We start from the raw sequence: 24,445 nt of genomic DNA, 5'->3' as shown, positions 1-24,445 counted from the left end.
TGAGAGTTTTTCAAATTAATGAATATTTTTTCTCTAGAATTTAAATGGTTGTATTATGAAAGTGTGTTTATTTATGAAAAAAATGATATATGAAAAATATACTCTATCATGAAAGTATGTTTTATAAGGAAAGATGTAAATACGAAGAATTATATGTCTTTTTTCTTTTATGAAAGGACGCGTTTCTTTGAAGATTTATTACAATTAGATATAAGATTCTTTATAATTGTACCAATGATTATGAATTGATGTGGCAACCATTTCATTAGTCACATACACTATTAGTATAATGACTAGATAGAGTTTATATGATAAAATATTATTTAGAATTTATATAAAAAAGTAGTTTAGATTTATTTTGGATCGTCCTGATATTAATCCATCAAAAATAAATTTTGACATGTTGATCCATCTTCTAATGACAAATTTAAAATCTTATTACATCTTTTTTAGAAATGGACTCACAAATAATCATTGTTAATTGTAGACATTTTTTTAATGATTTTAAAAATAGATTTATTTTCAGATTTACTAGTAATAATTATTTTGATTAGAAAATATACATGATACATATGCGATAACATGTTTGATAACTACAAAATTCATGTAAGTTATCATATAAGCAACTTATAATTAAGTAGCCACATAAGCATAAAATGTAAATTAAAATCAGTTTTTTCTTTCTTTTCAATTACAGATATTTGATATTTTGTGAAAGGCTCAAATTCAAATTACAGATATTAAAGCAATCAATTTTAAATTTAGAGACAAAATAATCTTACTCGAAATTTAAAGCACTAAAACATATTTAAGTTAATAAATAATATGTATGTCGATTGATGGATGACCAAAAATCAATATAATCATTAAACACTTACAAGTAGATTTGTTTTGAAAGTTGAAACTTAATGTATGTTAATTGGGCGCTATTTATCAAATGGGTACTACAATAGTACAATTAGGAATTTTTGTTTGAATTAATAACTATGAGCCTTACGGGCTTTACACAGGTGAAACGTCCACCAAAATGATATAATTACAAGAGATATTTTATATGAATATATCTTTTATTATATCATTTATTATTTTTTTTTTCTTTTCTCGATCACTTTTTTCCTTTTCTTTAGTTATATAATTTGTTGTACAAGTTGCTGTAAAAATATAATTTCTCTAATATCATCACACATTTTATTGACTAATATACTCTTTCTAAGTTATTAATCTAACCATTAGACATTTTGATTACAATTAATTAAAAAACTTACGCTTAAATGGTTGAAGTTAAACATTTTTTGGTCAAGGGTCAGAGTTCTTAATTACACTTGCACCCAAATTGCATTTTTTTATAATCAATACACCTAAGTTGTCCAGGATCACGAAGGCTCGGAGGGAGGATTTGGTTTGTTTTCTAACATATTTAGATATAAAATTTACATATATAATATTTTTTTATAAAAAAAACTTAACATATGCATATATAAATTCTTTAAAAATATATTAAAAATAAAAAAATCTAAAAATTACAGATTCAAAACTTAACATACTAATTATTATTAATATATGAATAAAAATATATAGGTGTAACATAAAGTCCCAACATATTATTAAACACATGAATCAATTCAGAAAACATTATTTCAACTTAATTAGTTTTCATAATCATGTAATTGTAGTAAATATTTTAAAAAAATTATCATTTATAATAATTATATTTTACTTGACATGATAGCCTCTCATTAGAAGATACCTTTTGTCTATAATTTTTTTTTATATAAAAAATGTCCCTACATCATAATACTAAACCAACAACAAAAATATGTTATATTATAATGAAAACAATTATACAGGTCGAGGACCAAAATGATACAATTATAACTTCAGACCAAAACAATAATCCTTGCACTCCCTCAAATAGCTAGGGGAAAGAAGAAACATTTTTCATAGGCTTTCCGTTGCAGTAATGCTTGGGAGGAACATGATAACAAGGCTCCGACGAGAAATCTCGTTCACATAGTGGAAAATGGGTCTCGTTATTGACTAGCCTGTAAAGAAGCCACGGTTTCAAATTCCCTAATCCCTGAGCAACGTAGCCAAAAGTAGAGAGAGAGGTAGTCACCAACTCGTCAGATAAACTTAGTAGATACATGTCTATCCAAGCTTTCATATTATGCTTATTATCATTATACTTTTGATGCTCTTCATGGCTTGGCTGATAAACTTTTATCACTTCCCCATAACTGTTGGATTCTTCCGATACATCCTCCGTAGATTATCTCCATACTCTCGATATAAAGATGCCACAAGAACTGCTTTTACAGTAGTCTGGTTTTTTCTAGCAGAAGATGCTGAACTTTGCAATTCAACTTCTGTTAGTATCTTATGCTTTAATGTGCAACTTAAAACTAGATCCATAACTGTTTCTTGTGGAGTGGAAATAGCATTAAAGACTCTAATCTGTAAGCCTATTCGCTCATCTGCTTTGGCCAAGTGTGCCTCATAGTAGCTACTGATTAGTTCCCATGCCTCGTTTGAAGGCTGAAAAAGGTAGCGACCCAAATGGTGGAAAACTGTGTCTTTCTCAGGGAACATTTTGGTAACCTCCAAGTTGAAAAACGGGTTCATGAACAGAGAAGGGACAAAGTATTGATCAGACTGCAAAATCATCAAAGGAACTTTCCGAAGAAGATCTTGACTATGGTCACAGTGAAAATATTTCTCAGGTTCACTGAGGGTGTGTTGTAGATTAATAAACAGAACTGATGGTAAACCCTCCTTTAAATTGCTGGCACCATCCTTCTCTAGCAAGATGTGATACGTTTCTATATGCTTTTCATTCCAGAAAGGAGACTTCTCAGGCAATATCCAAGTTGAATTGAGAAATGGCTCGCAAAATAGGCCATGCTTGTCTTTATCAAATTTTACAAGCAGCACTCGATCAGTGAGGATGGCATAAAGAAATGTTGCAGCCATGCTTAATCATTTGGTTCCCCAAACCATTAGCACCAGATAAGGTACTTACACAATGTAGCAGCACCTTTGTTCTTGGAGCGCACAATCTTTCTCATGCTTCTGTCATAAGATCTAGTATTAGGTCCACACCTTGTATGAAATGCTTCATAGTTTAGATATCAAATATGGAGAAGGTTTGTGAGGAGAAGCTTTGCGGTATAAGTGGGACTGCGTCCTACTTATGCATGAGGCTTCATCAAATCCAGTGGTTAAAAGTCCACCTAGCAATTTGTCTTTGTCATCAAGATCAATATCTGGAGTAGTTGATGACTTATTTGGTGAACTTGTAAAAGAAACATTTTTCGAGCCTGGAGATTTGGGGGAGAGGGAAAATCAAGAGAAATTGATTTAAGTAGAGAGGAAATGTGTCAAAAAAAAGAAGCTATTTTACGAATAGTAAAACATATATATAATCCATACGTTACACACCTACTCCTCCTGATGCAATACTATTGTTAGTCGTTGTATTTCTTTCTTCTGAGGCAGTACCATTTTGAAAAATTCCTGGCAACACCTTAACTTTGCCAAGTCCATTTATGAATCCGGAACAAACATACAAAACAAAAGAATGTCGAAAATGAAACAAGCAGTTAGAAAAACGAAAACTTGGAAAAGCTCAGATGCTAACAATTAAGGGTGTGTTTTTCACTGTTATAGACACGGTATTATTGTAGTATCTTCTTCCTCTTGAGTTCTCTTCTGATATATTGTGGACTACCGTTACAACAAGGAGGATCAGTGTTGTAAATCTATTGGAACTCATCCTCGATCATCTTGTCCGCTGTGGCTTGAAAAATTTCCGTGGTGTTGCTAAAACTTTAATCAAAGTCATTTGCTGCTAATGTTCAAAGTCACTAATGATAAGTGACGACACTCACTAATGTTCAAAGTCATTTGCTGCTAACATTTCTCTCTGTGGCAATTGGAATCTCCATGAAAGTAAAAAATAAAAAAATTAAAATAAGTTATAAAAAAGTAAAATCATCACTAAAATCTATTTGTTAGGAGAAATATTGTAAAAATCATTTATTTCTTCCATTCAAAACTTTAGATGTTTGAGGTTTTTGCGTAGAGATAGATTAAGATATATTTAATCTATACAAATTTAGATTAAATTACTTCATTTATTGTTTTATAATTTTCTATATTATTTCTTTTTTTTTTTAATCCATATTATTTCTAACTACTTCATTTATACTCCTATGAGAAAGTTTCTATACTATATGCTATAAGAAATAACACTAATGTTCCATTATATATAAGTACCTTGTAAAACTCCAACTTATGAAGAATTTACTAAAAAAAGTGCTACTTATTCAACTACCCTAGGGATATAATTGGAAAAAAAATTATACAATTATATATTGGAATTTTTAAACAACCGAAAGTTTTGAAAATAAATAGCTAAAACACCCAAAATTTTAAAATATGAGCAAGAATCTATAATATCTTTTCTATTAATATTAAATTTTCAATATATATTCATTAATATCAACTTTAATATTATTAGTATAATTTATTACTAAAAAAATCACATAATTTTGATACTTAAAAAATCTAATTTTCAGAATTAAAATCTAAGAAATCAAAATCACAAAATTAGAGAATATGTCACACGATTAACGAAAATATGTTAAATATTTAAAGAAAACTAATAGATGAAACAAAATGGCACGATTACAATCTGTAAAAGATTTAATTTGTACAATAAAAAATACAATTTAACCAAATTTTCGTCCTAAAATCATACTTTTTTTTCCTTCAGACTGCCCGTATCCGGTTAATAACCTTTTTTTTTTTTTTTTACAGAACAACCCTTTTTTATAGACACACACAAATAACATTATTTGAATTTTTTTTCAATTAACTTCTTACCAAAAAAGCGCAGAATAGAGCGTGCACTTGGAGCGGGGGACCCACGTAACTGCCGTAACGGTCTAAGGCTTCCCGTTCTACCAATCTCTTCTTCCCTCTAATTTCATCTATTAGCATTCCTTTCCACACCCCAATATACCATAATTTTGTACAATCAAAGCCTTAAACATTATCACAGTAAGTACATACCCAGATTTTTCTGTTCATCCAATTTACATTATTCTTTTGTGTTGATCCAGTTTCCCATCTTTCACTGATTGGCAAAATAGTTCTATTCCAAAAAAAAAAAAATCAATTATGAAAATAAGAACAGGAGGGGTTGCTAGAAATGGACAACCCTGCAGATGATCACGCCTTTGCCAATTTAGATTTGGAAATGCAATTGTTGACAAAACAACATTCTTAGAATTGTGTCCTAGTCATTTTTATTGCTTGGATTGACATGGTTTATAAAAACATAGAATGTTGAATCCGTTAAGTTTCAAACCTTAGAAAGGGGGCATGTTTAATATTGGCAACCCACCGCTAAACCATGTCAAATTATTATTAGCAAGTTTCATTGCGTTTGATTCTTTAGAAGACTCCTTGTTTTCTGTCTTTGTTTTCATCTGTCTTTGTTTTCTAAGGACCATCTCCCTTGGAATTTCATATTTTAAAGCTTATGTGTACAAAGAAAATTCTGACATCTCTGTGATTATTTGCATTGTATGAAATACAACACTGAACTTTCTCATACATCAGGGACTGCTTGACAGATAAGGTATTCCTAGCAGTCTCTATGTAATTTCTTCAAAATGTTTGATTCTGGTTACAAGTCACAGTATATTGGAGGCCAGAAGGAGAAGTTCGTAAGGTATAGAATACAAAAGCACATTTATTTTACTGTTTCATTTGCTATGTTATATTCCATTTTGATAAATAATCATTGTGTTATGTGTAGTGTCAAGTGTGTGCAAATTAAGGCTAAGTTTTTAACATAAGCTTCTTTGAATCTGACATACAGTGGATAATGTAGGTTGGATGATCTGGATTCGAATTGTTCTATGCCATCAAGCTCAAGGGGGATGAAAAAATTAAGATTCAATTTAGATTCTCTGCCTATTCCTCTTCCTGGTCGTGGAAGAAAAAGAGCATCGAAATCGTTTAGGCAAGGAATGAAGAAGAGTTCAGATGGACTAAAGACATTTGGAAGATCACTGAAGACTGGAGTGACTACTTGGGCAGTGTTCCCAGAAGATCTTAAAGTGTCTGAGAAAAAAGTATTTGATCCTCAAGATAAGAACCTTCTGTATTGGAACAAGTTTTTTGAGATTCTGTGCATTGTTTCTGTAGCATGCGATCCCTTCTTCTTTTACCTTCCTTATTTCAACCACAAGTCATTTTGCCTCGCCATAGATAACAACCTAGCAAGTTTTGCTGTCCCAATGAGAACAATATGTGATTTCATTTATCTCCTCCGCATAAGTTTTCAATTCCGCACTGCTTACATTGCTCCTTCATCTCGGGTATTTGGACGAGGTGAACTTGTTATAGATCCTACAAAGATTGCCAAGAGATATTTACAACGTTACTTCATCATTGACTTCATTTCTGTGCTGCCTATCCCACAGGTTTGAGAAAGAAGCTTTCAATAAGAATAATATCTATCCTGCTTATATTTTCATGAAAGGTTATGTAGGCATCATTAATGACAAGAAAATACAAGGATTCTTCCATCTTTTATTGTATCCCTCAAGAAGATTATTTGTAGTTGTTTCATGAACTACTAAGTAATCTAAACAATTGTTAATGTCTACTAATTTAGACCTATCATGTCACTGATAATAATTATGATTCAAGTTATATTTAGAAAACTTTTGTGCAAATGAGGTTCAGTTATTGTCTTCATGTTTGGTGCAGATTATAGTGTGGAAATATCTATACAGATCAGGACGTGTAGAAGTACTGGAAACAAAAACGGCACTGTTGAGAATTGTGATCCTGCAATATTTTCCAAGATTTCTACGCTTTTTACCTTTAGCTTCAGAAGTTAAAAGAACAGCGGGTGTTTTTTCTGAGAACGCATTGCTCGGTGCCATGTACTATTTGATCTGGTATATGCTTGCTAGTCATGTAAGTGCATGATGTGAAACAACCCTTCTTTTCTAGTTATCCTCTGCTGCTCAACATGTACCATGAACTTGATTACTTACTTAGGACTATTGTCTAAATAAGGCTAGTATATCCAAAGATGATACTCAACCATGCCCTAGTGTTGGTGTGGTTCTTATCCATATTACAATTTATGTGCATTAAAGTAAAAATTAGAATAAAGAACCGATGGAGTTTTGTATTTTGGAAATTTTGCAAGGCTAAGAAAATAAGCGGTAAGACTTTGAAGTCCTAGATATAGCAGTTTCCATTTTTTTTTCCATACAGGCTAATTAATTCATGTAAGTAGAGAATTTACTAATTTATGTAGTAATAAGTTCATTCTTCTGACTCTTGTAATGGCACAGATAACTGGCTCTGTCTGGTACTTACTAGCCATTGAACGTAATGACACCTGCTGGAAGGATGCTTGTAAAAAAGTTGAAGGATGCAATACACATTTCTTGTACTGTTCGAATTCGAACAAGCATATGTCAGGGTATGAATCTTGGAGAAATGTCAGCGAGACTGTTCTGAAAAGTCGTTGCTTTGTTGAGGATGATTCCTCAGAATTTAACTATGGAATCTTCTCTCAAGCTATACAGTCTGATATTGTTGCTTCCGTAGAAGTTTTTCCTAAATTCTGTTACTGTTTGTGGTGGGGCCTTCAAAACTTGAGGTATATATTCCTTGTCTTGTTCTCTAAAATTAAAATTTCTCTGTATCAGATGTTCTGATTTACATGTCTGACACATCTCCTTAAAAAAGGAGAAAAAATGTTATGTGCTGTCATCTAAACCATCACGTAGGATAAGTTTGATGACTTTTATAATAATTATCTTAAAAGTCATATTAACAATGATTTGTAATTGAATGACTATATAAAACTATTTTATACTGTAAGTGTATGATAATTAAATTCTAAAGAAATTGAAAAAGAAACAAGAAGAATGGATAACTACCAGGTCCGAGGTCACACTACTATCATGTGTTGGATTTTAGTGTGATTATAAGGACAAGAAGAATTGAACTCTCGACCAATTGATTTAAAATACTCCTATACCATCTGATGAATTAACTTGACCCATATTATCTAAGCATTGACTTGATGTTAGCTTCACCTATTTCCCTTCTTTGCCAACTAACATGCAAAACAAATTTACTTTGTTCCTATAGATTTAAAATATGAACTTTATTCAGTGTTATTTAAAGATGATATGTTGACACTTTGACCTCACAAGTCCAATTATTGCAGTTGTTAACACATATGTTTGATTAAGTTGGAGCAGAATTATATTTTTATTTCTTAAAATTACTGCCTGCACCTAGGTCGTGTGCATTTCAATAACATGAAAATTGCTATATGTTCCCAAGTTTTACAAGCCTAAGCACCTTCTGTTTTGCGTTCCACAGTACACTTGGTCAGGGACTTCTAACCAGTACCTACCCTAAAGAGGTCTTGTTTTCCATAGTAATAGCTATTATGGGGCTTATCCTTTTTGCTCTTCTGATTGGAAACATGCAGGTAAACAAAAAAAATAAAATTGCAGTATAGGTATCTTCTATCTTTCAATGATGATTATTGATGTCTTGATTAATTAATATGATACATTTAAGAACCAGAGTCATTACCATAGTTCTAATAGTTGTGTTATCGTGCAACTGGATAGACCTACCTTCAATCAATGTCAGTTCGTCTTGAGGAAATGAGGATCAAAAGACGCGACTCTGAGCAGTGGATGCATCATCGCTTGCTTCCTCCGGAGCTAAGGGAAAGAGTGAGACGCTATGACCAATACAAGTGGCTGAACACCCGAGGAGTAGATGAAGAGAGCTTAGTTCAGAGTCTTCCAAAAGATCTCAGGAGAGATATCAAACGGCATCTTTGTTTGAATTTAGTCAGAAGGGTGAGTATACTGGCCTGTTCTTTATGACATGAGATATATGTCTTCATTTGTTCATAAGTCTTTTGTATACTCATCCAGGTTCCTCTCTTTGCCAACATGGATGAACGTTTGCTTGATGCTATATGTGAGCGACTGAAGCCTAGTTTATATACAGAGGGAACTTACATAGTGAGGGAAGGGGATCCAGTTAATGAGATGCACTTCATCATACGTGGCCGTCTAGAGAGTGTCACTACAGATGGTGGAAGAAGTGGATTTTTCAACAGAGGTCTTCTGAAGGAAGCTGACTTCTGTGGAGAAGAGCTACTAACATGGGCATTAGACCCCAAATCTGCTGCTAGCTTGCCAACATCGACGAGGACGGTGAAAGCTATAAATGAGGTTGAGGCATTTGCTTTGGAAGCAGAGGAGTTGAAGTTTGTTGCTTCCCAGTTTAGGCACATTCACAGCAGACAGGTTCAGCACACCTTCCGTTTCTATTCGCAGCAGTGGAGAACATGGGCTGCTATCTACATTCAAGCTGCGTGGAGGCGGCATTACAGGAGAAAGATTGCAGAACAGCGCAGGAGGGAGGAAGAAGAATTCTGTGACTCTGATTATGAAAACGGTGATGGTTCAGCAAGCGCCTTGGTCAAGCGTAGAGATACTTCTGTTTCCCCTTCAGGGCTTAGACTTGGAACAACCGTCTATGCTTCTCGCTTTGCTGCTAATGCACTTCATGGTCATAGGCTTCGTGGTTCAAGTTCGAGGGAGACGATCAAACTCCAAAAGCCCCCGGAACCTGACTTTGGTAATCTTGATGATGACTGATCCTCCTCTCCTTCGTGGTTCAACTTGATTGCAAGATATTCATTCATCAGCTGATATCACTTAACAGTGTTAGCTTATATGGTGTGACAAATTTTGGTTTGGGTAACCTAGAACATGATTCCAAGTCTGTTGATTGTCCATGGATATTGATTTTAGATATAAACTCTACTTGCACGCCATTTTTAATAAGTCTGCAGGCTTGCTAGTATTAGCTGTCATATTGTGTATGTAAATTTCAAAATATTTACCAATGAGCATAACGTAAAATATGTTTTCTATTAACATTGCACAAGAAGTGTAAAGGATTATCCTGTGCGTGGGGTATTACTTCTCACAACCATTAATCATATTCAGTATAACTCCCAAGACAGGAGCTTAAGGCTTCAAATAAAATACGTCAATATATGTTTCATATGCATTTTTCTCGTCTCCTATACCAAGCAAGATAAATTATCTTTGTATTTGGAATTAAACGTGAAAATCAAACACAATACGGATTGCATAGTCGAGGAATGTAACAAGATTTTACAAAATAGGGTTGCATGGCGCTCTCCCTACAGGGATATGCGCATGCGGTATCCCTAACAATTGTACACACTAACTATTGACATGGACGGGTAGATGCCCACAATAGACATGTTGCAAATTACAATTGAGTTCGTGATGTCCTTACATTTCTTTGCCATGCGTGACATCCGTTTTCAAACAGAAAGGGGAAGAATGGAAAAATATTACCTTACGAAATATTAACAAATAAAAATAAAAATTGGGCAGTTCTGCAGGAAATGTCTTTCTTGAATATACGGGAGCCCATTCAATGACTACTACATGCAGATGCAATAAAACAGTCTCTTCTAACAGTGTACTACTCAACTCCGCCATGCAGAAGATACTTCTGAATCAAAATCTTCTTCCCACCACGTGCTTGCCTGTAATATTACACAATGCAGGCAAAAGATTTATAACTGAACTACAGTCAGGCCAAATAAGATTTAAGATATCATAATAAACCCTCTGTAGCAGGAAATTGAATCAATGCTCAAACAAACATAATGAGAATCAGCTCGATCATTTGTATAAATATGTAAAAAAGGTGATTACTTGTGCATGTAAGAATAATAAAATTAAGAATAACAGTACATAAAACCCACAAGAAGTTTCACAAAAATCAGTGTGTCTGCCCTTAGATCTTATTTTGAATGCAGACCTACCTTATAGTACAACCATTGATATTTTCATATAAACAAATAGAACAAGAGAAATAGAACAAAATCTGAAGACCCATGGAAACTTCTGCAGCCTCAACTTTGTGAACAGACTGTAAAGAATTGAAACTGTATTTTGGTTCTTAAGTAGGACAGAAAGATTATAAAGGATGCAGTGTAGGATCACGGGAAAATGCAAATTTTACCAAGGACAAAAAGAACACTAACAAAAGACACAAGCATGCATATAGTTAATAGAAACTGATTATCTAACAAGAGAACACCTTGTAGCCTCTTCGAAGAAATTCTAGGGAACTTCCCTCTTCTTCTTGAAGTCCCAAGACCCTCAACAATTCCTCTTTGGCCTATATCAGTCAATAGATTAGCATGAAGCTATTTACAACTAATAAGCAAATGATGTTAAGATTATGAAATTACCTCGCCAAGGCTGAAGCGGTTTGCACTTTCTGCTATGCAAGCATAAGAACCATCTGCTTGTTTAAGCATCACCTGCCAAGGACCTGAACAGTGAACAGTTTATGAAGAAAAAATTTAGTGGATGATCCATATCATCAGCAAATAAAAGTATGCTAGTCATACAATGAGAATCAAATATAAATTAAAATATATAAGCAAGTAATCACATTCTTCTTTTATCAAAAAAAAAAAAAATTAATGTTGTTACATAAACTGGAAAAATAGTCTTCCTTGTCAGGTATGATGCTATCAGGAAGGCTAAACAGAATTGAAATGAATGCTGGAGCTCATTATGAATACTCAAGTGATAATTGGGGTACAAGCTATCCTTATATAGAAGGAAGCTACAGCTGCTATATTCTAACAAACTAACAAATATCCTAACAAACTAATAATGAAATTACTTTTCTATATATTTACACGTATAGTGTATTTACATACACCAATACCCCCCCCCCCCCCCCCAAACTCATGTGGAAGGTTTTCTAGAGGAAAATCCTTTCTCGTGGAGTTTGGCCTTAAGAACCTCAAATCTGGATGGAGAGAGAGGCTTGGTCAAGATATCTGCCCACTGATCAAAGGCAGGAATGTGGTAAATCTGAAGTAGTTTAGCCAACACCTTCTCACGAACAAAAAACACATCAATTTCCATGTGTTTAGTACGGCTGTGAAAAACAGGATTGTGAGCAATAGTTACAGCACTCTTGTTGTCACACAGCAAGGTAGGAGGAGAGAAAGGGTCATGCAGTTCCTTTAATAAAGCATGAACCCATGTCAATTCAGCTGTAGTTTGAGCAATAGCCCTGTATTCAGCCTCTGTACTTGACCATGCAGTAACTTGCTGCTTTCTAGACCACCAAGATATCAGATTAGGTACAAGAAAAATAGAAGAGCCAGAGGTAGAGTGTCTGTCATCCACATCAGAAGCCCAGTCAGCATCACACATGGCAGTTAAATTGAGTGGCTTCCCAAGAGCAGCAGGTCTTAAGTGAAGACCATGAGAAACAGTACCCTTTAGATAGTGCAGAATATGCTTTACAGCAGTCCAATGAGTGTCTAAAGGTTGAGCCATAAACTGGCAGACCTTGTTGACAGAGTAGCTAATCTCTGGGTGAGTCAAAGTGGCATTCTGGAGTGCCCCAACAACTGAATGAAATAAGGTAGGATCATGAAAGAGATCACTGCCATTTTTAGAGAGTTTGCAGGAGGAAACCATAGGAGAGGAGATAGGCTGAGCCTCGGTTATTTTTGTTTTGTGCAACAAGTCCCTAATGTATTTTCTTTGTGTCATCATAATAGATCTATCAGGAAAATACTTGACTTCAATACCAAGAAACTAGTCTAGCAAACCAAGTTGTTTGAGAGCAAAGCTTGCATTCAGCTCAGTTGTGAGCTTCTGAATAAGAGAGGGAGAGCTGCCAGTGAGAATAATATCATCTACATACACCAATAGGTAGATTGTTTGCTGCTGGAGTGTGTATGTGAACAAAGATGGGCCACATTTACTGGCAAAAAAACCAAACTGTAGAAGAGTAGTTTTGAGTCTACCAAACCTGGGCTGAGTACCCTAGGTATAAATAGTTATGTTAAGTCAGGTGCCTCTTTTTGGTCTCATTTTCGTTTTTCCCCTTCTCCTCTCAAAACCCTTTCTTGTTCCCGCAGCTCACCAAACCTGTCTCAGAAAAACGATGATCTCGGACTCGTTCACCGTTGGATCGTCGTGAAATTTGAGTACCACGTTTGCAACCCAATTTCTAACATTCTCACTGTTGGGAATTTCAAAATCATATCTGAGCTTAGAGGAAAACCCTTCGCATTGTAGCATTTTAATTTCCCGCAGAAATTCAAAACTGTCTCGGTAAAACTACGATCCCGATTTCGTTAACCATTGAATTTTCATGAAATTTGGATATGATGTTCGAAATTCAATTGCGCACACTTTCACCGTTGGGATTTTCGAGATAATATTCGTGGAGGGAGAAAAAGGAATCGCATGAAGACAGTACAAGTGGAGGTTTCAATCTCTTCTCCGTCTCTCTGACGTTTGGGAATTCTATCGGAGTAGTAGGAGGAATAACTGAAGGAATCTCAGGGAACCGCTAGAGATGCTGCTATCGCTGGCTGAAGACACGTGAGTCCGCTCAGAGGTAAGGGATGAGTTATTCACAACTGGGGATTAGTGAGAACATGCTTATAATTATTACAGTGAATTATATATGTTTGACAAACCAATTGTTGTGAAATTGATATGCTATTGTGTTGAGCGTGAACCTTATAAATTGAGCATTTTTCTAATTAATATGAATTGATGAAATAAAGTAAGGAAAAATTTAGAGAAAAATATTGATTTTGTATTTTCTCTTTTTCTTGTTTTTTTTAGATTTTTATATATAATTTAAAAAATTAATATTATAATTGAAATTGACCAAAGTGTTCATATAATTATTTAGAATTTGTGCATTGAAAGCTTACTTTGATATTTGTGATTCAATATGATGTATGTTAGCTTATATATATAGAGGTAGTTATTTATATTAATAATTTATGTAAATAATATTGTAGAGTGTTATAATATGATTCCAAAAATTATTAAGTGTTGGAGTTTGAGAATATTATGGTTAAATTTGATGAACATGTGTGTGTTGTACCTTATGAATATCATTAGGAATGTTATGAGATGGTTGATGTGATGTTATGAGATGTTAAAGTGTGGACATGATATTCGGTTGTAAATAAGTGGATGTGTTTAACATTTGATGTTACATTAATTATATTGTGAGCTATGAATTATACAATAACCCGACCAGTGTTTATGCGCAGTGTTAAAGAGAAAGTGTAGGTTCCTAGTTAGGAACCAGTGTTAAATTGTAACGCAATTGTATTAAACATGTTTGAAACATGAGTGTGAGGTCGTGATATTGTATAATTCATGAGCAGTGTTAATAAATGAAATATGTGATGAATTATGGAATAATATGTTGCCTTGAGATTATAATATTGTTATTGAGATTGAGTAAAAGTGTAAAGTAGAACATGTGTTGGATTGTGAGATACGTGAAAACATGTGATGGTGGATTGTGACATTATGAGATGTGAAATTGTGAATGAGTTTTGGTTGTAAATAAGTGTGTGATTAACTCTTGATGTGAAATTACTTGTGTTGTAAGCTATGAATTGTACAATAATTCGACCAGTGTTATCTTGAGAAAAGTGTAAATGCGTAGTGTTAAAGAGAAAGTGTAGGTTTCCTATTTAGGAATCAATGTTAAATTGTAGCGCAATATGTTGTACGTGTTTAACACACGAGTGTGAGGTCATGGGTATTGTATAATTCACGAGCAGTGTCTGTGTGCTAAAATGATTTTAGGGGCTGGACCTGAATCAGGAAGGAGAGGCCCTGACGGACTCTTCGGAGTGTAGGCCTTGGGGGTCACCAGGTTTGAGTGCTCCTTTAAGCCTATGCTGATCTCATATGGTTGGAGCATTCTCGCAAAACATCGTGACCCTGACTGGTCTCCCTATGATCTTACTTAGTGAGAGTGACCTGACAAACTCATTGTGTGGTGTGTCTTGTTATGTACCACATTGCATATAGGCTTGAGTCTTAGCATAACTGTTTCATGCGCTTGCTAATTGTTTATTATGAAATTGATGTGTTATTATGTCTTGATCAGAGCGTGTGATTCTTGTGTAATGTGATTGATGATTGAAAAGTGAACTTTGAATTACAAAGTGGTGGAATTACGTGAATTACGTGTAACTAAGTTTTATTTGGTTTATATGATATGTATATCTAGTTGCCTTGTTTCTCTATTAGTTAGGAATATGATAATTCACTCCCCGTGTGTTGTTTGTGTTTGAATCCTGTGATGATCTTGAACTTTGTGTTCGGGGGAGCAGATGACTAGGTGAATTGCTTTAAGGAACCATGTGCTGAAGGACATCGGGACACAACGCTCTGATAGGATGTGACATTAGGATATAGGTTCTATATTAATTGTATGAAGCTTAGACAGCCTTGTTTGAGCCGAGATGACTTTATTATTTATTCGGACAAGTTTGAATATGATGTTGAAGAAAGTGAAAGTGAGTCTTTTATCCCTTTGAAAGACTTGTATTTAAAATTTTTTTAAAAATACTTTTAATTAATATTTGAATTTTTATTCCTTTATTAGTATATATGTGAGGGGTAGAGGGTGTCACAAAACCACTGTCTAGGAGCCTGCTTAAGGCCATAGAGTGCCTTATTTAATTTGCATACCAGACCTTTATCTGCACTTTTAAAGCCAGGTGACTACACCATATAAACAGTTTCTTCCAACAAGCCATTTAACAAGGCATTGTTCACATCAAGTTGAAACAAATCCCATGCATTAGTGAGTGCTAAAGTGAGAATGATTCTGACAGTGATAGGCTTAACAACAGGGGAGAAGGTTTCATGAAAATCAAAACCATGAACCTGGTGAAAGCCCTTGGCAACTAACCGAGCCTTGTACTTGTTTATAGATCCATCAGCATTCTCTTTAACACGAAAAACCTATTTACAGCCCACTGCCTTCCTGTTAGGTGGAAGAGGGACCAAATCCCAGGTTTGGTTCTTCATCAAAGCATCATATCCTTTCTGCATAGCAGCAAACCACTGAGGATCACAAGGGCAATTTTTACTGTTTTAGGCTCACTGTGCACCAGAAAAAGAGAAGGGTGAAGTCTAGGATTGGGAATCCAGACTTTGATCTGGTTTGCATAGGGTGATCATTGACAATTCTGGGAATATCCTTTGCTGAACTGTTGAAAATTGAACCAGAATTCGGAGAAGCAGAGGAGTGACCTGAATCAGAGCCCTGGGCATCAGAGGACAGGCCTGAACCAGAACTCTGAGCAGCAGAAGACTGACCTGAACCAGTGTTTGAACTAGGGGAAGCAACAGGAACATTTGGTTGAGGTGAGGACTGAGAAGAAGACTCAGAGGAAACAGACTCAGTAGCTGCAGTATGAGAGGACTGAGATGCAGAATGAGTGACAGAATTAGTAGGGGATTCAATGACTGAAGAAGAGGGTGACAAATCAGGTTGGAGAGTGAAATATTGAGGTAAGATGGAGGAGGGAAAAAATCAGCATAAGGAAACCTTTGTGCATTAAAAATAACATCCTTGGAGATGTAAATTCTGCCAGAAGCAGAAAGACACTTATAACCCTTGCAAGACTGAGAGTAGCCAAGAAATAGACACTCTTGAGATCTAAAATCTAGCTTATGAGCATTGTAGGGTCTTAAGAGAGGAAAACAAGCACAGCAAAATGATTTCTAAAAATTATAATCTGGAGATGTTTTGAACAAGACAGTACAAGGAATATCAAAATTGAGTGCAGCACTAGGTAACCTATTAATAAGGTAAACTGCAGTCATAAAGGCAAAGTCCCAAAATTTTGGTGGTAAAGAAGCATGATGCAACAAAGTGAGACTACTTTCGACAATATGTCTATGCTTCCTCTCAACAGTCCCATTTTGATGATGAGTGTGTGGGCATATAAGTCTGTGGGTAATGCCATGAGAGGCTAAAAAGGATGTAAAAGGTCTAAATTCCCCTGCCCCGTCAGATTGTACACTTTTTATCTTATGATTAAGTTGAAGTTCAACCATAGACTTGAAGTGTTGAAACACTGTGAGAGTGATAGCGCTACTTTCCCTGAGTTCGAGATCAAGGTAATCTCCAATAAGAAGAAAAAGGATGAAGGTTGAAGATAAACTTTTTTCTGCCTTTTATTCATTGCTTTACGTGGTATTTAAAGAGCCAATCATTGGATGTTCTAGACCCTTCTACTACAACACGTGCATAAAAACGAAAATAATAACAATCCACTTTTCTAACAAACTCGCAAAAGTGCTAAAAATACTGCCCAAAGCACTACAGCACCATCTAAAGCACTACAGCACTATCATTAGCACTACTAACAGCTTTTGTCCTATTCATGCACGTAGTCCAGCAGGTACGTAGGTCTGTGAGTGGCCCTCTTGGGTCAAGGTTGGTGCATCCTATCAGAGAGCCCCAGATTTTGCTTTTAAGGAATAAATCCAAGTATATTTGGAAAAGGCACCAATAAAAGCAATGTAATAACTATAACCAGGAAAGGAAATCACATGAGAGGGACCCCATAAGCCTGTGTAAATCAACTCCAATGGAGTAGTGTAAACAGAATCAAAAAGTGCAGAAGGTAAACGATGAGCTTTGCCAATAACACATGATTTGCAAAAGTCAAAGGTATTTTTATTTACTGAACCAAGTTTACATTGATTGAGAACAAGCTTCAATACATGTAAATTTGGAAGGCCTAGCCTAGTGTGCCAAAGAGTACTAGAACTAGAAGACAAAACAGCAGGAGCTGGAACATCAACCGAGGTGACAGTAGCCAAGGAATGTACAGGGACAGATTGTACATGAGCCTTATTCTTACAAGGGGAAACAGCAGAAACAGAAGAATTGTGCAGCCTTAGATGAGGAAAGGAATAGAGACCATTGGATCCAACAGCACCTTGAAGCAAAATTTCACGAGTCTCCTGAGATTTGACAAGACACAAGCGAGGATGAAACTCAAAGTATACTGAATTGCCTTTAGCAAACTGACTCACACTCAACAGGTTTTTAGTAATGGCAGGAACATGGAGTAAATTATTAAGTTTAAAGGAAACTTGAGAATTAAAGGGAGAGATGAAAGATGAAGAACCAGAACCCTTAATTTGCAAACCTTGACCATTACCAATGTAGATCTGGTCAGGACCATCAAAGTGTGAAAACCGAGTGATGTTTTGAACTGCACCGGTAACATGATTCAAGGCACCTGAGTCTTGGATCCAAGTAGTGTCGGCTTCAGCAGAAGCACCTTGAGAGGTGGAATCAGTAATCATAGCACTAGGAGCAGCAGATTTGTAAGGATTCGTCCAAGTATTGGAACTTTTGAAATTGACGGGTTGCTGTGTTGTTGGATCATACATCATAGAATCTGGTGGTTGATAGGATTTATCAGCTCTCAAATGGCAAACATTAGCAGTATGACCAAATTTTAAACAGATTTGGCACTGAGAGTTTGCAAAGCGACCACCGCGACCATGGCCAGGAGCACCGCCACGATGACCACCGCGATCAGAGGCACCACCACGTTCCGAGACACCACCGCTCCATAGCCACCACGACTGCCAGGGGAGCCACCGCGAGTTCCAAAACCACCGTGCAACACGTAATTGACCGTCGAAAAGGACTGCTGACGAAACCGATTGTTGCGAGGCTCAAGAAAGAAGTTGAGCCTCAACTTCATTGACCGGAGGCATTTTGAAATTTCCTTCAATAACAGCAATGACCGGCATGTATTCTTGCAGAAGATTGATGAGAATCACATCAACATACTCCTCGTGCTTCACCGTACAGCCAATGTCGGCGAGTTCATCTGCTATGCTCTTGATCTGCGAAAGGTACTTGCACATGGATTTTCCATCAAGTTGAACCGAGCGAAGGTCAGTGCAAAGTTGATGCACACGAACCTTCGTCTGCAGTTGGAAGTACTCATGAATCGTCTCCCACACCTCGTAGGAGTGAGTCGCATTGAGGAGCGCAATAGAACGGACTTCGACAAGGTCAATTGAAGCCATGTCAGGAGAGATTGGTCTTGAACCTCCCACGCCTCAAACGCAGGATTGATGAGATTGGAAGCACGATCATTGTCATTGAGGTAGCACGGAGGAATCTGTGGATTGACAATGAAGGCTGAAGCTTGTGCGACTTGATAACAGGTTCAACCTATTGCTTCCAATGAAGATAATTCGAATCATCGAGATGCTCAGTGACTGAGTTTGGAAAGGATTGCGAAGCAGAAGCAGTGGAATTCACCACTGAAGGAGCTTCGAGCAGGAAGCAGGAAGAAGAAGAAGATTTAGGGATTTGAAAAAAATTCAGAGAGAAACAGGATCGTTTGCTCTTGACACCATATTAGGAAAGGCTAAACAGAATTGAAATGAATGGTGGAGCTCATTATGATTACTAAAGTGATAATTGGGGTACATGCTATCCTTATATAGAAGGAAGCCACAGCTGAACTGTACAGCTGTTATATTCTAACAAACTAACAAATATCCTAACAAACTAATTATGAAATTACTTTTCTATATATTTACACATATGGTGTATTTACATACACCAATAGATGCTGATATCAAATAAATGGTATAAAAGTATTAGTTTATCATACTTTTTCCACAAATTTCTCAGTAATTTATTACTTTTTTATTCTAGTTTGCATTAAACCCAATATTTATTTTACATAATATGAGTCAATAGATTGAAAAAAAAAAGACCTGGACATGCTTTTAGCCATATATTATCTTGCTTATTGTTCATGTGTGAGTGGGGGGGTGTGGGTATTTGTGCATGCATATACAGATACCCATATAAATATATAGTAGCACCTGGGTACTGGCGGAATACAGCTCCACTGTAATTGACAATATAAGGTGCTATTGCAACTGTCTTAAAAACAGGAAAAGGAAACAATCAATGTTTAAGGAAACAATCAATGTTTAAATGATCAATATCTGGAGACAATTCAATAAAGAAGTGGTACCTTTGAATACTCTCTGATTCGGATGTAGAACACTGGAGTGAATTGAGAAAGAAAGCGGTAGTGCAAATCTTTGGCTGGGAAGCCCGGGAGGCCTAAATCAGCACTGTAAATTCAATAATTATTCTGTCAAGCATGAGTATATGAAATAGTTAGGCATGTATGAAAACTCAATCAGGAAAAAAAAAGTACAGCATATACCGTAGTGTGTCTAGTTCAAGATTAAATAAAAGTGTTGGTGTTGATGTGGCAAATTTTTCCTGCAAAATCCAAATAATAAAAATAGAAGATAAGATATACATCAAACTAAAGCAGCTAGGTGAAGCCAGTGTACAGAATAAATTCTTTCCTATTGCAGATAATTACATATATTAAGAATTAAGAATCACTCCCATAGTTTGCCAACAAAGGGCATAAAAAACCAGAACCTAGATCAAGTTTTACTATCTAAGATGTTGCTACTGGAAGGGATGGACCTAGCAGCTAAACTCTGTAGGTTGCAGAATATTGCTTACTGACCCAAAATCAAATGAAAAAAAACTTCGTACCCCATTGCCCAGAGGCTCTTCGCTATGCGAAGGTATGGGGGAGGGATCAAATAAACATATTATTGCATATTATTTATCACCAATGAACAAAAAATAAATATTCCTGACTAAACAAACCAAGACCAAGCAAATACAAATAAGAGTGAAATTTATTTAGCACATTGAAGATTTGAAATGAAAAAAAAAAAAAGAGGTTCGAGAAACCTTCTAATGGCAGAAACACCATACCACATACTTCTCTATATATGCAAGTTCACGTGTACTGCAGTTAATGAATATGTAGAGTGATGGAGGTTCACTAGATTGCCAACGACCTGCATTTTTAAGAAAGGAAATGGCCAAAACATTATTATTTTATCATGACCATAATTTACAAAGCAATATTGCATCACCAATATATGTCTCAAGTATAATTTGATAAATTGTTATCCATAAGTTTCTCATATGGTAACTAGAAAAACATTGTTACGTAGAAAGTTATGGTAACACTATTTTTCCTCTGAGAACTAACCTTCATTGTCATCTTCGAAATCAAAATCAAGGGTGTTCCTGACAGATCTGAAAAATGAAGTCATAGGTCCAGTAGGGACATCATCTAAGGAACCTATGGTAATGCCATCAATCTGGCAGCAAAATATAATATCTTCATTCAGAATCAATGCCAATCAAATGAGAGTTAATGGCGTAAATACAGAATTTTCCAATGGTGTGATCTTTTGCTGGAACAATTTTAGAAAAATGTTACAAGTTAAATGTGAATTGGTTAATTAGACAGATGGGAAATAAATTCATAATTTTATTACTGAATCTAGAGCTGCTTTGAACAATTGACAGGCCCGGCGCTTTTCTGGTTTATCAGGGAATACCTACAAAGACACACAAATGTAGTAACATTTTGAAAAGAGAAAAAAATATATACGTGAAAATTTTGAAGGGAAGTAACAGGATGTGTCTTCTTACTATGCAAGCTCTGGTTTCCTTCTTTTCCTTGAGCTTTCGTACAACAGCCAAGGCAAGTTGAATGTTGGCATCAATGAACTCATCTGAAGATCCCTTGAAATATTTAGGAATTTGAGAAAATTATGTGCAATGTATTCAGATAAGCATGTCACACAAAGGTCAAGTGACTATGAATTAGAACAGTTTCTTAAAGCATGAAATCAGTGTTAGCCTGGCATATAGTACAGGGAGCTGGATTCCCTGCAGCTCGAGAGAGAATGCAAGAAGAATATCTACCATTTTTTTTCATACAATAAAAAGTTAATAAAAGTGAACAACAACAACCTTATCCCACTAGGTGTGAAAAATCTAATAAAATATAATCCCAAAATAATTTGAGCCATTGGGTTATGAATGGAGCAGGACACTGCAGGCAATCCTGGTCCATGGTACACACGTAAAATCAACTAGTCGGACTGATGAGTTGAAAGTCACTGCTAATAAAAAAAGAAGCAGAAGATGAAGTGAGGTATAAAAAAAGACGATGTAAAAATTTGTTATGCTCCATAACAAGGAAAGGCATTATCTTCAATACTAACACTGCATGCGACAACATTCTCAATAATTCACAAATGTATAATAACCTAACCAAACTTGGGGAACTTAGGGGTGTTTAGAAGAGCTTCCATGGAACTTATATGGTCTTACTTATCATATTAGCAAGCACTAAGCTCAAAATTGAAGGTGCTGGTTAAGCTTATGAAAGTGGTTTAGAACATTCCTATAAAAAGGCCTTGAATTCTCCAACAAAAACTACTAGCTATTGAGGTGTAGTTCAGCCAAGGTTGTTATGATACAATGAAGGAGCAATCAAAGGTGGCAAAGAATAGGTAGTACCTTATAAGAAGAAATGTTGCTGGGCAAAGGCCTGAAAACAAAAGCCCAGGGACAAATCAGGAAAAGGATACAAAACTTATAACGTTGAAACCATGCAATTCATTCATTCAAATGCAGAAAGTGAAAGTGAATGTACGGGAAATCGATTTCGAGGCGAAGTTTTCCGTCTTGAAGAGCATAAGAGAGGGAATTGGCGGCATCGCTAACGAGAACTTCGTAGGATTTAGGTTTGTAAAGTGAGACGCCGGCCTTGGGATCGGAAGCTGGACCTTCTCTTCCAACTCCAACGCTCTGAATTTTTGCACAGAACTTGAGTGAAAGGTTTCGGAGAGGTTGAGCAAAAAAAGAACAAGATGGCGGAGTTAAAGAAAGAGGTTGAAGTGAGCCTGAGCGAGGAAGAAGGAAAGTGAGGTTGTAAGAAGGAGATGAAATGGCCATGGCCATCACCATGCTCGGTTCTCTTCTGTTCTCTCTGTTGTGTGGCAGTGCCAACACCAACACTTTACAATAGATAGAATAGAATCATCCATGACGTGTCCTTTTAATAATCTCATTCCACTTTTAATAATTCGGGGAATGCAGGAAGCAATTTCCTTATTTGGATTGCTAATTGGGCCAACTCCCAATTACTGGACCGCTCTTCTAGGTGCACCATGCATATTGTTTTCGCACCCAAAAATATTACGATATTTCGAAAATACTCATGTGTGCTCTTCTTTCTTTTAGATTTTTCTTTCACATTCTTCACTCATTCATTTGTTCATTCTTTTGGTTTCATCATGTTTTTTCATTTTCGTGAGAGGAGAAGTCCATTTGTCCACTTTGATCGAGATGAAAGTCTTACAGAAGTACATCGACAAGTGGTTGGAGTAGTTGTTAACAATGGAGATAATGTGTCTTTTTATGTGTATAACACTTACGGATTAAGAATCCATAAGTTATATAATATTTACGAATTGATAATTCATAAGTTTTATATAACTTACGGATTCACAATCCATAAGTAACATATGGATTAACAATCTCTAAGTTACTTATGGATTGAAAATCCGTAAGTATCATAAGGATTGACAATCCATAAGATATATTTTTTTGTTTTTTTTGTTTTTTAAAAAATTTGTTGTATTGTTTATTTTAAATGTAATTAGTATTATTATTTTAAATATTTTTAAATAAGTATAGTTTGATAATTAATTTGTAAGTATTTGTTTTTATATTTTGGAAGTGGTATTAATTGTAAAATAATTTAGACTTATAATTTATTTGTGTCGGTGTGCTTTAAAATTGGTTGTTTTTAGTGCTTATAATTTGATGAATTACAATTCAATAATATTATTTATTTTAATATATATGGTTAGGTTATCATTTTTTATGTATATGGTTATGAATTTTAAGTATAACAACTTGATGTTATTGGTTTTTTAATATATATAATTATCAATTTTAATGTTTTATATTATTAAATGTAGTAAAAAAAATTAAAATTTTGTGTGATAGTATATGTATGGTGTGGTTAGGAGTCGTTTGTTTGCGATTGAAAATTTTCAATATCTTATTAAAATGGGCGAAGATCAATGGATGCATGACAGTATAATGTTTGAAGAAGTTGATATGAATGAACAAAAGGAAGAGACGAAGCTGGTGTGAAATAAGAACATGTTGATTGTTTTGATGTCTTCAATACTTCTTAGGTATTAATATGATTTTTTTTTGTTAACAGTAAGTTATTGAATGTCTCTTGAAAACGAAAGATGTTTTGATTGCATTGTAGGTGTTTGCTACCCGTGATGATGTTTTGAATTGGACTAGAGTGGTTGCTTATGAAATTGGTTTTGTGGAAGTCATTATGAGGTCAAACACAAACACTGGTATGAGAGGAAGGACGTTATTTGTCTTGATTGGTTGTGAAAGGAGTGATAAGTATAAGGTCAGGAAGAAATATTTGGTAAGAACAGATATTGATAGTAGAAAATGTAGGTGTCCCTTTAAGCTGCGTGAAAAATCAGTGGTTGGAGGCCAATGATGGATGGTGAACTGAATGTGT

The 24,445-nt window shown here is 35.3% G+C and overlaps 2 protein-coding genes and 1 pseudogene across 2 annotated transcripts; 1 reads left to right on the top strand and 2 right to left on the bottom strand.

Moving 5' to 3' along the window:
• Positions 1-1,869: 1,869 nt before the first annotated feature.
• On the bottom strand, positions 1,870-3,342 carry LOC100817226 (galactoside 2-alpha-L-fucosyltransferase-like; annotated as a pseudogene).
• Positions 3,343-5,936: 2,594 nt separating this feature from the next.
• Positions 5,937-9,986, top strand: LOC100815308 (putative cyclic nucleotide-gated ion channel 8). The gene is given in 6 exon segments (XM_041018328.1): positions 5,937-6,494; positions 6,784-7,031; positions 7,325-7,693; positions 8,428-8,539; positions 8,685-8,921; positions 9,000-9,986. Coding segments are annotated over 6 exon segments (2,244 nt in total). The 5' UTR covers positions 5,937-5,948; the 3' UTR covers positions 9,732-9,986.
• Positions 9,987-10,197: 211 nt separating this feature from the next.
• LOC100803725 (uncharacterized) lies at positions 10,198-22,914 on the bottom strand. The gene is made up of 12 exons (NM_001255524.3): positions 22,538-22,914; positions 22,402-22,432; positions 21,526-21,618; positions 21,369-21,431; positions 21,077-21,188; positions 20,794-20,879; positions 20,219-20,277; positions 20,021-20,123; positions 19,866-19,926; positions 11,375-11,457; positions 11,221-11,301; positions 10,198-10,660 (listed from the first exon to the last, which is right to left on the bottom strand). Exons 1-12 carry the CDS (start codon positions 22,849-22,851, stop codon positions 10,601-10,603), a joined length of 1,146 nt encoding a protein of 381 aa, NP_001242453.2. The 5' UTR covers positions 22,852-22,914; the 3' UTR covers positions 10,198-10,600.
• Between the last annotated feature and the right edge of the window lie 1,531 nt (positions 22,915-24,445).

The sequence above is a fragment of the Glycine max genome, chromosome 8, assembly GCF_000004515.6.
Source record: "Glycine max cultivar Williams 82 chromosome 8, Glycine_max_v4.0, whole genome shotgun sequence".
NCBI lineage: Eukaryota > Viridiplantae > Streptophyta > Magnoliopsida > Fabales > Fabaceae > Glycine > Glycine max.
Note: the sequence above shows the minus strand (reverse complement) of the source record. Positions and strands in the feature narration are given on the sequence as shown.